The following is a 14143-nucleotide window of genomic DNA, read 5'->3' on the forward strand; positions in this document are numbered from 1 at the left end:
GCGGGTCCCGGCCGTTGATTAGCGCCGGGACCCACGCGATATGATGCGGGATCGCGGCGCGATCCCGCTTCATATCGCGGGAGCCGGCGCAGGACATAAATATACGTCCTGCGTCGTTAAGGGGTTAAGTTATTGGGGCTAATGGTATTTTTTGAGTTAATGGGGCTTATTGTAGTTATTGAGTTATTGGGGCTAATGGAATTTTTTGAATTATTGGGATTACAATTTTTCGGGCTACGTTTATTTTTACAGCTGGTTTGTAACGCATGGATCTCCTTATCCACTGCTCTTAACCTCCCCCCACAGGACTCCTCTCCACCCACCATTATGTCCTGACCCCTCTCTAACCTATCCATCCCACTGTCTGCTTTCTTTGCTTTATTATCCTCCCCCCACTCACCTAGTTTAAATACTCAGCCACCCCTTCCAGGATTCTCTCCCCCAGCACAGCAGACCCCCTTCCATTCAGGTGCAAATTATCCGTAGAATAGAGTTTGTACCCCAATGAAAAGTCAGCCCAGTGCTCTAAAAACCCAAACCCTTCCCCCTCACACCACGACTTAAGCCATGCATTTAACTCCCTAAGCTCCCGCTGTCTTTCCTGCAATGCGCATGGCACAGGAAGTATTCCAGAGAGCACAACCTTAGAGGTCCTTCCCTTCAGCTTGGCACCTAGTTTCTTGTAATTATTCTTCAAGGACCTCCACCTACCATGTATTCTGTCATTGGTTCCCACATGGACCACGACAACTGGGTCATCCCCAGCCCCCCCTAGTAATTTGTCCACCCTTTCCACCACATGCCGAACCCTGGCACCAGGGAGACAGCAAACCATTCGGTTGAGGTGGTCTTGGCGACAAATTATTCTATCCGTCTTCCTGATTATAGAGTCCCCTACCACAACTAACTGTCTTGGCCTACCTGCGTTACCATCCCCCACACTACTAGTTGAGCTGTTCCCCCGGCTGTTAGGGAGACCAGTATCCACTAGGGTTGCCATCTCTGATACTGAGGCCCTCGCATCATTGCCCAACTTGGCAATTTTACTTGGGAGATCAGAAGCAGAAGTGACCTTCCTTTTCCTTGCCCCCTTTCCAGTCCCTCTAACTACATTAACCCAGCTCCCTACTTGGGCGTCCTGGCTAGTTTCTCCAACCTCCATTTCTACCCCACTAACTGCTTGCTCTGTAAGATTGTCAATCGCCCTCAATGTTGCATTTTGCTCCTCTAGATCTCTAATACGAGCTTCCAGGTGGGCAACATGCTGACATTTGTCACAGCGGTATTCACCCTGAAGCTGCTGCTCCAGAGATGTATACATGTGGCACAATGTGCACTGAAGAAAACCTCCAATCCTGCTGTCCATATCCTTGGTGACAAACAGCTGTTATTAACTATTAAGAAAAACTACTTGTATGAAGGGAGAGTAATACGTACAGTTACAGTGGGTCCTGCTTACAACTCCTGCTTATAAAACTTCTCAGATGTCAGTTAATCAATTAACCCCTCCCCCAGGTGTGCTACAGACCAGAGGGGGGAAAAAAAATGCAAGGGTTATGCAACCGCTGGAGACACCCTGGTTGGAAAACAATGATCCACAGTATACTCAGCACATGAACTTCTGCGTATAAAACTTAAGCGTATATATATATATATATGCACTACTGTGGTAGATGTAAACAATACATTGGCTATCCCTCAACACTGATGTTAAAATTGAGACATTCGCCAGTGTATCCTTATATGAAGGACACACCAGAGCCCGCACACCAACGCCAAGGTTTCTCAAATTGGTGCGAGACCTAACGCTAATCCTACCTGTGCTTGATAAGCAAAACAGGGGCCAGTGGGCAATTACGGCAGCATTCGGTTGACTACACCATTTATCTGGTATAGGATTCTATTGTGGCACTTGTAGTCCGCTGCAGGCATCCTCCATTGTATGCATTTTTATGCTGGGGATCCCCCCTAGCAACGGACTACAAGGGCAGGATCTGCTCCCCCAGTATAAATGCACAACCGCATTTGGGGTTGAGCACCTCCAGCTATTTGAGACTATGTTTTTTGTTGTTGTTTAAATTTTATATTTGGAGGTGTGTAAACTCCAACATTAATGCGCCTTGAATATCTACAAGGCAGCATTAAGGTAGCACCTGTGAGGCCCGGCACCCATAATAGCCAACTCAGGTGGGGCTTGCAGCTTGCCTCCCTCCTCCCATTGCATGTGTGCTCAGTCACGCTGGAGGGTATCTGGGAGCAAGTTGTGAGTCAACCGAATGCTGCCGTAATTGCCCACTGGCCCCTGTTTTGCTTATCAAGCACAGGTAGGATTAGCGTTAGGTCTCGCACCAATTTGAGAAACCTTGGCGTTGGTGTGCGGGCTCTGGTGTGTCCTTCATATAAGGATACACTGGCGAATGTCTCAATTTTAACATCAGTGTTGAGGGATAGCCAATGTATTGTTTACATCTACCACAGTAGTGCTCCCATATTCCTGTATTGTATTCTAATTGTTACACATCCACACCATTTATCTGGTGTAGGATTCTATTGTGGCACTTGTAGTCCCTGCAGGCATCCTCCATTGTATGCATTTTTATGCTGGGGATCGCCCCTAGCAACGGACTACAAGGGCAGGATCTGCTCCCCCAGTATATATGCACAACTGCATTTGGGGTTGAGCACCTCCAGCCATTTGAGACCACGTTTTTTGTTGTTTGTTTTATATATATATATATATATATATATATATATATATATGTATTATACGGTAACTATATATATATATATATATATATATATATATATATATATATATACATATATTAGGGATTTTAGTTTTCTAAACAGCAGCAGGCACACTGTATATATATATATAACACTGTTATTCAATATATAAAACTATATCATTTTGTAAAATTTAGTGTAATATATTAAAGATAGTATTATTGTTACTTATTATTTGACTATGAACAACAAGTATTAAAAAATACTTACTTTGGGCAAGATAGAAAAAAGTTTTCTAAAGCGCTTTTCACAGAAATAAAGGACAAACCACCAAAAGATCCAACAAAGAATAACTTTATTAAAACAAATCACTCATATATATATAGAAGATGGGCGTTTACATTATAATGAGAAAAATACATTTACATAATTATAATTTGCATTAGTATATTCTGTTTTTGCTTGTGATTAGCCAGGTCTCCTCTATGAAGCAGCGCTCTTCAATGCTTCTGCGCATGCGCTACAATCTGCCTTTACTCACATTACTAGCGTAACTTGCTTTGTGAATATAACTTAGAGTTACGGCGGCGTAACTCTAAGTTATATTATAGGCCGGGAGAGATCACATGTCCGGTCCGGTTAGGCTGCTGAGTGCGCAGGCGCGCCTCACGTCTGCTGATAGGAGGATTGTGGGAGGAATTTACTCAGCAGAGCGAATAGCTGCTGAGTAATGAGGGGGTATATGAATATTCATAGATGGGAGGGAACGAATAGCACTAGTGGGGGCTGCCATATAACGGGGAGGAACCGCTGCATGATGACAAATCGTTCCAAAGATGGCCGTGGGCGGCCGAAGAGCGTGGAACGACAGTCAGAATTTGGAAAAACAGGCTGCACTTCCGGAATCGCTATAACACATGGATGGCTGCATGTAACGCTACTGAGGTCATTTACATACTTATATATCTTGGGGAAAGCTAGATAATGGTGGGTAAAAGCTTGGATTCAGAGTTCTCCTTTAAAGCTACAGTATGTAAGATGGTGGATTCTGAGTTCTGTTGGGCAGCTAAGGCCGGGTGCTTGGCTAAGTTCCACTTAATTTGGGATAGGTGGATTAAAGGTATGACGGAGAGAGAAAGATTGTGTCTGGTGGAGTCTTAGATAAAGGGATAAGGTGGAGTATTATTCTTCTTCCTCCCTCCTGCCATGGGGGGGGAGGGGGGGGGTGATTATATATATTTGTAAGGGGGGGGGGTGTTCTCTCCGACCAAAGCCAGTAGCATCTATAAGATGGTATTATTTCCCTTCTCTCCGAGTTGGAATGAGAATCGAGTGGGTGAGAGCCCCGGCACTGGACCAAGTGGACCACGAGAAGGAATTACATATGAGCGGTTTCCCTGATGAATTAAGAAAAAAAATAAAATAAAGAAAAAAAAGTTAAAATAGCTCTTCAAAGGTCCTCCCCGAAACTGCTGATCCTGGAGGGTGCGTAATAGACACATCAGCAGTGGAGCACAAATAGTCAGGGAGGAGTGGGATGTGAAGGCGCAGCGCCCCTCGCTGGCAAGGGAAGGAAATTTGCAAATACTAAATTAGTAGGGGGGGGGAGGGGAATGAATGAAGATATGTATGGTAAATACCAGGAGAGAGAAAGTGAGGAAATAGGTGAGAGGGAGGAGAGGAGTAATGCGGTTGGGTCTGGATAGAAAGTTGGATTCTGAGGGGGGGGGGGGAGGAGCTAAATGCTACTTTCCTATTTTGTTTGGTTTTAGGGATAGGAAGGTTTATTTAGCGGGGGGGGGGGGGGGAGGTAGTATTAGATAAAGCAAAAGATATATTTAGATGTCGAGGGTCGGACAGGGCACTGGAACCAGATTGGAGAGATGTATAGGGGGGGGAGAGGGAGGGGTAAAAACAAAAAAAATTCAGAAATATTGATAATTGACAAAGAAAAATGGAAATGTGATTTTCTATGGAATGTATAATTGTTGTTGAAATAAAAAACAAGGAAAAAAATAATTATATATCTGTCAACTATCCTGTGCACATTGTTAATATATTATACTCTAAATTGGCTTCTTCCCTGTGTGAATTCTTTGATGTCTGACAAGATGTGATTGATCAGCAAAACATTTTTCACATTCTGCACATGAAAATGGCTTCTCTCCTGTGTGAGTTCTTTGATGTACAACAAGGTCTGATTTTTGACTAAAACATTTTCCACATTCTGAACATGGAAATGGCTTCTCTCCTGTGTGAGTTCTTTGATGTACAACAAGACCTGATTTAAAAGGAAAACATTTCCCACATTCTGAACATGAAAATGGCTTCTCTCCTGTGTGAGTTCTTTGATGATGAACAAGGTCTGATTTCTGAGTAAAACATTTCCCACATTCTGAACATGAAAATGGCTTCTCTCCTGTGTGAGTTCTTTGATGTACAACAAGGTCTGATTTCTGAGTAAAACATTTCCCACATTCTGCACATGAAAATGGCTTCTTCCCTGTGTGAGTTCTTTGATGTTCAACAAGATAGGATTTCTGGGTAAAACATTTCCCACACTCTGCACATGAAAATGGCTTCTCCTCTGTGTGAGTTCTTTGATGTTTAACAAGACCTGATTTGTGAGAGAAACATTTCCCACATTTTGAACATAAAAATGGCTTCTCCTCTGTGTGAGTTCTTTGATGATGAACAAGATTTGATTGAAGACTAAAACATTTTCCACATTCTGAACACGAGAATGGCTTCTCCCCTGTGTGGGTTCTTTGATGTACAACAAGACCTGATTTAAAAGGAAAACATTTCCGACATTGTGAACATGAAAAAGGCTTCTCTCCTGTGTGATTTTTTTGATGATGAACAAGGCCTGATTTCTGACTAAAACATTTTCCACATTCTGAACATGAAAATGGCTTCTCTCCTGTGTGAGTTCTTTGATGTACAACAAGACCTGATTTAAAAGGAAAACATTTCCCACATTCTGAACATGAAAATGGCTTCTCTCCTGTGTGAGTTCTTTGATGATGAACAAGGTCTGATTTCTGAGTAAAACATTTCCCACATTCTGAACATGAAAATGGCTTCTTCTCTGAGTGAGTTCTTTGATGTTCAACAAGATAGGATTTCTGGGTAAAACATTTCCCACATTTTGAACATAAAAATGGCTTCTCCTCTGTGTGAGTTCTTTGATGTTGAACAAGATTTGATTGAAGGCTAAAACATTTTCCACATTCTGAACACGAGAATGGCTTCTCCCCTGTGTGATCTCTTTGATGTCCATCATTCTTTCTGTGACCTTTATTTAGCTGAACATCCTGTGATGACTGAGAAGACAGGACCTGTATATAAGGATGAGATGACAGATCTTGGCTGTGAAGGGCTGAGGGTGTATCTGGGATAATGGAATGTTCTTCATATGTATCTTGTGTGATATCATCATCTGCTTTATAATCTGAAGATATAAGATTCTCCTCTGATCTCCTGCTACAAGAATCTGCAGAGAATAACAGATTTTATTATCAGTATTAACCCTTTAACAACACAGGACATTTAAGCTTTTGTGTTTTCTTTTTTCCTCCTCTCCCCATTCCCATAATTCTTTTATTTTTCCATCTACAGAGCCGTTTTAGAGCTTTTTTTTGTTTTTTGCGGCACCAATCTTACATTGTATTAACACCCTTCATTCACTGTGCATTAAAATATAAGTCAGATCAATACGATCACAACGATATCTTTTTTTTATTTTTTATTAACATAACTTTTTTATTGCATTCATAAAAATATTAACCCCTTAACGACGAAGGCCGTATATTTAGGTCCTCCGCCGGCTCCCGCGATATGCCGCGGGGTCACGCGGTGACCCCGCGTCATATTGGGTCGTCACAGTGGCCATCAATGTGATGCCCTGTATTAACCCTTCAGACGCGGCGATCAAAGCTGACTGCCGCGTCTGAAGTGAAGGTGAAAGTATCCCGGCTGCTCATTTGGGCTGTTCGGGACCGCCGTGGTGAAATCGCGGCATCCTGAACAGCTTACAGGACACCGGGAGGGACCTTACCTGCCTCCTCTGTGTCCGATCGGCAAATGACTGCTCCGTGCCTGAGATCTAGGCAGGAGCAGTCAAGCGCCGATAACAATGATCACAGGCGTGTTAATACACGCCAGTGATCAGTATAAGAGATCAGTGTGTGCAGTGTTATAGGTCCCTATGGGATAACAATGATCAGTATAAGAGATCAGTGTGTGCAGTGTTATAGGTCCCTATGGGATAACAATGATCAGTATAAGAGATCAGTGTGTGCAGTGTTATAGGTCCCTATGGGATAACAATGATCAGTATAAGAGATCAGTGTGTGCAGTGTTATAGTCTCCTATGGGATAATAATGATCAGTATAAGAGATCAGTGTGTGCAGTGTTATAGTCTCCTATGGGATAATAATGATCAGTATAAGAGATCAGTGTGTGCAGTGTTATAGTCTCCTATGGGATAATAATGATCAGTATAAGAGATCAGTGTGTGCAGTGATCAGTATAAGAGATCAGTGTGTGCAGTGTTATAGTCTCCTATGGGATAACAAGGATCAGTATAAGAGAGCAGTGTGTGCAGTGTTATAGCCCCTATGGGATAACAATGATCAGTATAAGAGATCAGTGTGTGCAGTGTTATAGTCTCCTATGGGATAATAATGATCAGTATAAGAGATCAGTGTGTGTAGTGTTATAGGTCCCTATGGGAGCTATAACACTGCAAAAAAAAAAAAAGTAAAAAAAAAGTGTTAATAAAGATCATTTAACCCCTTCCCTAATAAAAGTTTGAATCACCCCCCTTTTCCCATAAAAAAATAAGTGTAAATAAAAATAAACATGTGTGGTATCATCGCGTGCGTACATGTCTGAACTATAAAAATATATTGTTAATTAAACCGCACGTTCAATGGCGTACACGTAAAAAAAATTCAAAAAAGCGTATTTTTGGTCACTTTTTATACAATAAAAAAGTGATCAAAAAGTCAGATGAAAACAAAAATGGTACAGATAAAAACTTCAGATCACGGCGCCAAAATTGAGCCCTCATACCGCCCTGTATGTGGAAAAATAAAAAGTAATAGGGGTCAGAAGATGACATTTTTAAACTTATACATTTTCCTGCATGTAGTTATGATTTTTTCCAGAAGTGCGACAAAATCAGGGGATCATTTTAACCGTATGGACCTACAGAATAAAGAGAAGGTGTAATTTTTACCGAAAAATGTACTACGTAGAAACGGAAGCCCCCAAAAGTTCCAAAATGGCATTTTTTCTTCGATTTTGTCGCACAATGATTTTTTTTCCATTACACGGGGGATTTTTGGGTAAAATGACTAATGTCACTGCAAAGTAGAATTGGTGACGCAAAAAATAAGCCATAATATGGATTTTTAGGTGGAAAATTGAAAGGGTTATGATTTTTAAAAGGTAAGGAGGAAAAAACGAAAATGCAAAAACTGAAAAACCCTGCGTCCTTAAGGGGTTAAACATAAATACATCCAATTGTTACATTTCATACATATGTAAATATAAAAAAAAACAAAAAACATTCATGTATAAAAAGACATAGGCAAAACACTTCTATAGACCGTGGATAAATAATCAACAAACATAAAACACATATGCCTAATAATACATATATTTTCCTTTTTTTTATGAGGACATTCAGCAGAGGCTCCCACACAACAGTATATAGACTCTCTGGTGTATAATATAACAAGGACATTCAGCAGAGGCTCTCACACACATTATATAGACTCTCCTGTGCATAATATAACGAGGACATTCAGCAGAGGCTCTCACACCACATTATATAGACTCTCCAGTGTATAATATAACAAGGACATTCAGCAGAGGCTCTCACACCACATTATATAGACTCTCCGGTGTATAATATAACGAGGACATTCAGCAGAGGCTCTCACACACATTATATAGACTCTCTGGTGTATAATATAACAAGGACATTCAGCAGAGGCTCTCACACCACATTATATAGACTCTCCAGTGTATAATATAACAAGGACATTCAGCAGAGGCTCTCACACCACATTATATAGACTCTCCGGTGTATAATATAACAAGGACATTCAGCAGAGGCTCTCACACCACATTATATAGACTCTCTGGTGTATAATATAACAAGGACATTTAGCAGAGGCTCTCACACACATTATATAGACTCTCTGGTGTATAATATAACAAGGACATTCAGCAGAGGCTCTCACACCACATTATATAGACTCTCCAGTGTATAATATAACAAGGACATTCAGCAGAGGCTCTCACACCACATTATATAGACTCTCCGGTGTATAATATAACGAGGACATTCAGCAGAGGCTCTCACACCACATTATATAGACTCTCCAGTGTATAATATAACAAGGACATTCAGCAGAGGCTCTCACACCACATTATATAGACTCTCCAGTGTATAATATAACAAGGACATTCAGCAGAGGCTCTCACACCACATTATATAGACTCTCCGTTGTATAATATAACAAGGACATTTAGCAGAGGCTCTCACACCACATTATATAGACTCTCCGGTGTATAATATATCAAGGACATTCAGCAGAGGCTCTCACACCACATTATATAGACTCTCCAGTGTATAATATAACAAGGACATTCAGCAGAGGCTCTCACACCAAATTATATAGACTCTTCGGTGTATAATATAATGAGGACATTCAGCAGAGGCTCTCACACCACATTATATAGACTCTCCGGTGTATAATATAACAAGGACATTCAGCAGAGGCTCTCACACCACATTATATAGACTCTCCAGTGTATAATATAACAAGGACATTCAGCAGAGGCTCTCACACCACATTATATAGACTCTCCGGTGTATAATATAACGAGGACATTCAGCAGAGGCTCTCACACACATTATATAGACTCTCTGGTGTATAATATAACAAGGACATTCAGCAGAGGCTCTCACACCACATTATATAGACTCTCCAGTGTATAATATAACAAGGACATTCAGCAGAGGCTCTCACACCACATTATATAGACTCTCCGGTGTATAATATAACAAGGACATTCAGCAGAGGCTCTCACACCACATTATATAGACTCTCTGGTGTATAATATAACAAGGACATTTAGCAGAGGCTCTCACACACATTATATAGACTCTCTGGTGTATAATATAACAAGTACATTCAGCAGAGGCTCTCACACCACATTATATAGACTCTCCAGTGTATAATATAACAAGGACATTCAGCAGAGGCTCTCACACCACATTATATAGACTCTCCGGTGTATAATATAACGAGGACATTCAGCAGAGGCTCTCACACCACATTATATAGACTCTCCAGTGTATAATATAACAAGGACATTCAGCAGAGGCTCTCACACCACATTATATAGACTCTCCAGTGTATAATATAACAAGGACATTCAGCAGAGGCTCTCACACCACATTATATAGACTCTCCGTTGTATAATATAACAAGGACATTTAGCAGAGGCTCTCACACCACATTATATAGACTCTCCGGTGTATAATATATCAAGGACATTCAGCAGAGGCTCTCACACCACATTATATAGACTCTCCAGTGTATAATATAACAAGGACATTCAGCAGAGGCTCTCACACCAAATTATATAGACTCTTCGGTGTATAATATAATGAGGACATTCAGCAGAGGCTCTCACACCACATTATATAGACTCTCCGGTGTATAATATAACAAGGACATTCAGCAGAGGCTCTTACACCACATTATATAGACTCTCCAGTGTATAATATAACAAGGACATTCAGCAGAGGCTCTCACACCACATTATATAGACTCTCCGGTGTATAATATAACAAGGACATTCAGCAGAGGCTCTCACACCACATTATATAGACTCTCCTGTGTATAATATAACAAGGACATTCAGCAGAGGCTCTCACACCACATTATATAGACTCTCCTGTGTATAATATAACAAGGACATTCAGCAGAGGCTCTCACACCACATTATATAGACTCTCCGGTGTATAATATATCAAGGACATTCAGCAGAGTCTCTCACACCACATTATCTAGACTCTCCGGTGTATAATATAACAAGGACATTCAGCAGAGGCTCTCACACACATTATCTAGACTCTCTGGTGCATAATATAACAAGGACATTCAGCAGAGGCTCTCACACCACATTATATAGACTCTCTGGTGTATAATATAACAAGGACATCCAGCAGAGGCTCTCACACACATTATATAGACTCTCTGGTGTATAATATAACAAGGACATTCAGCAGAGGCTCTCACACACATTATATAGACTCTACGGTGTATAATATAACAAGGACATTCAGCAGAGGCTCTCACACCACATTATATAGACTCTCCGGTGTATAATATAACAAGGACATTTAGCAGAGGCTCTCACACCACATTATATAGACTCTCCGGTGTATAATATATCAAGGACATTCAGCAGAGGCTCTCACACCACATTATATAGACTCTCCGGTGTATAATATAACAAGGACATTCAGCAGAGGCTCTCACACCACATTATATAGACTCTCCGGTGTATAATATAATGAGGACATTCAGCAGAGGCTCTCACACCACATTATATAGACTCTCCGGTGTATAATATAACAAGGACATTCAGCAGAGGCTCTTACACCACATTATATAGACTCTCCGGTGTATAATATAACAAGGACATTCAGCAGAGGCTCTCACACCACATTATATAGACTCTCCGGTGTATAATATAACAAGGACATTCAGCAGAGGCTCTCACACCACATTATATAGACTCTCCTGTGTATAATATAACAAGGACATTCAGCAGAGGCTCTCACACCACATTATATAGACTCTCCTGTGTATAATATAACAAGGACATTCAGCAGAGGCTCTCACACCACATTATATAGACTCTCCGGTGTATAATATATCAAGGACATTCAGCAGAGTCTCTCACACCACATTATCTAGACTCTCTGGTGTATAATATAACAAGGACATTCAGCAGAGGCACTCACACACATTATATAGACTCTCTGGTGTATAATATAACAAGGACATTCAGCAGAGGCTCTCACACCACATTATATAGACTCTCCGGTGTATAATATAACAAGGACATTCAGCAGAGGCTCTCACACCACATTATATAGACTCTCCGGTGTATAATATAACGAGGACATTCAGCAGAGGCTCTCACACCACATTATATAGACTCTCCAGTGTATAATATAACAAGGACATTCAGCAGAGGCTCTCACACCACATTATATAGACTCTCCAGTGTATAATATAACAAGGACATTCAGCAGAGGCTCTCACACCACATTATATAGACTCTCCGGTGTATAATATAACAAGGACATTTAGCAGAGGCTCTCACACCACATTATATAGACTCTCTGGTGTATAATATATCAAGGACATTCAGCAGAGGCTCTCACACCACATTATATAGACTCTCCAGTGTATAATATAACAAGGACATTCAGCAGAGGCTCTCACACCACATTATATAGACTCTACGGTGTATAATATAATGAGGGCATTCAGCAGAGGCTCTCACACCACATTATATAGACTCTCCGGTGTATAATATAACAAGGACATTCAGCAGAGGCTCTTACACCACATTATATAGACTCTCCGGTGTATAATATAACAAGGACATTCAGCAGAGGCTCTCACACCACATTATATAGACTCTCCTGTGTATAATATAACAAGGACATTCAGCAGAGGCTCTCACACCACATTATATAGACTCTCCGGTGTATAATATATCAAGGACATTCAGCAGAGGCTCTCACACCACATTATATAGACTCTCCGGTGTATAATATAACAAGGACATTCAGCAGAGGCTCTCACACCAAATTATATAGACTCTCCGGTGTATAATATAATGAGGACATTCAGCAGAGGCTCTCACACACATTATATAGACTCTACGGTGTATAATATAACAAGGACATTCAGCAGAGGCTCTCACACCACATTATATAGACTCTCCGGTGTATAATATAACAAGGACATTTAGCAGAGGCTCTCACACCACATTATATAGACTCTCCGGTGTATAATATATCAAGGACATTCAGCAGAGGCTCTCACACCACATTATATAGACTCTCCGGTGTATAATATAACAAGGACATTCAGCAGAGGCTCTCACACCACATTATATAGACTCTCCGGTGTATAATATAATGAGGACATTCAGCAGAAGCTCTCACACCACATTATATAGACTCTCCGGTGTATAATATAACAAGGACATTCAGCAGAGGCTCTTACACCACATTATATAGACTCTTCGGTGTATAATATAACAAGGACATTCAGCAGAGGCTCTCACACCACATTATATAGACTCTCCGGTGTATAATATAACAAGGACATTCAGCAGAGGCTCTCACACCACATTATATAGACTCTCCTGTGTATAATATAACAAGGACATTCAGCAGAGGCTCTCACACCACATTATATAGACTCTCCTGTGTATAATATAACAAGGACATTCAGCAGAGGCTCTCACACCACATTATATAGACTCTCCGGTGTATAATATATCAAGGACATTCAGCAGAGTCTCTCACACCACATTATCTAGACTCTCTGGTGTATAATATAACAAGGACATTCAGCAGAGGCTCTCACACACATTATATAGACTCTCTGGTGTATAATATAACAAGGACATTCAGCAGAGGCTCTCACACCACATTATATAGACTCTCCGGTGTATAATATAACAAGGACATTCAGCAGAGGCTCTCACACCACATTATATAGACTCTCCGGTGTATAATATAACGAGGACATTCAGCAGAGGCTCTCACACCACATTATATAGACTCTCCAGTGTATAATATAACAAGGACATTCAGCAGAGGCTCTCACACCACATTATATAGACTCTCCAGTGTATAATATAACAAGGACATTCAGCAGAGGCTCTCACACCACATTATATAGACTCTCCGGTGTATAATATAACGAGGACATTCAGCAGAGGCTCTCACACCACATTATATAGACTCTCCAGTGTATAATATAACAAGGACATTCAGCAGAGGCTCTCACACCACATTATATAGACTCTCCAGTGTATAATATAACAAGGACATTCAGCAGAGGCTCTCACACCACATTATATAGACTCTCCGTTGTATAATATAACAAGGACATTTAGCAGAGGCTCTCACACCACATTATATAGACTCTCCGGTGTATAATATATCAAGGACATTCAGCAGAGGCTCTCACACCACATTATATAGACTCTCCAGTGTATAATATAACAAGGACATTCAGCAGAGGCTCTCACACCAAATTATATAGACTCTTCGGTGTATAATATAATGAGGAC

At 40.7% G+C, this 14143-nt stretch overlaps 1 protein-coding gene across 1 annotated transcript; it reads right to left on the bottom strand.

Annotated features, from left to right (window-relative positions):
- Window positions 1-4757: 4757 nt before the first annotated feature.
- LOC130301393 (oocyte zinc finger protein XlCOF6.1-like) lies at window positions 4758-6141 on the bottom strand (the record flags this gene model as incomplete). The annotated part of the gene is made up of 1 exon (XM_056551625.1): window positions 4758-6141. A coding segment is annotated over one exon (1348 nt), but the record flags the coding sequence as incomplete, so codon positions are not given.
- Window positions 6142-14143: the final 8002 nt, after the last annotated feature.

The sequence above is a fragment of the Hyla sarda genome, unplaced genomic scaffold, assembly GCF_029499605.1.
Source record: "Hyla sarda isolate aHylSar1 unplaced genomic scaffold, aHylSar1.hap1 scaffold_1128, whole genome shotgun sequence".
Lineage (NCBI taxonomy): Eukaryota > Metazoa > Chordata > Amphibia > Anura > Hylidae > Hyla > Hyla sarda.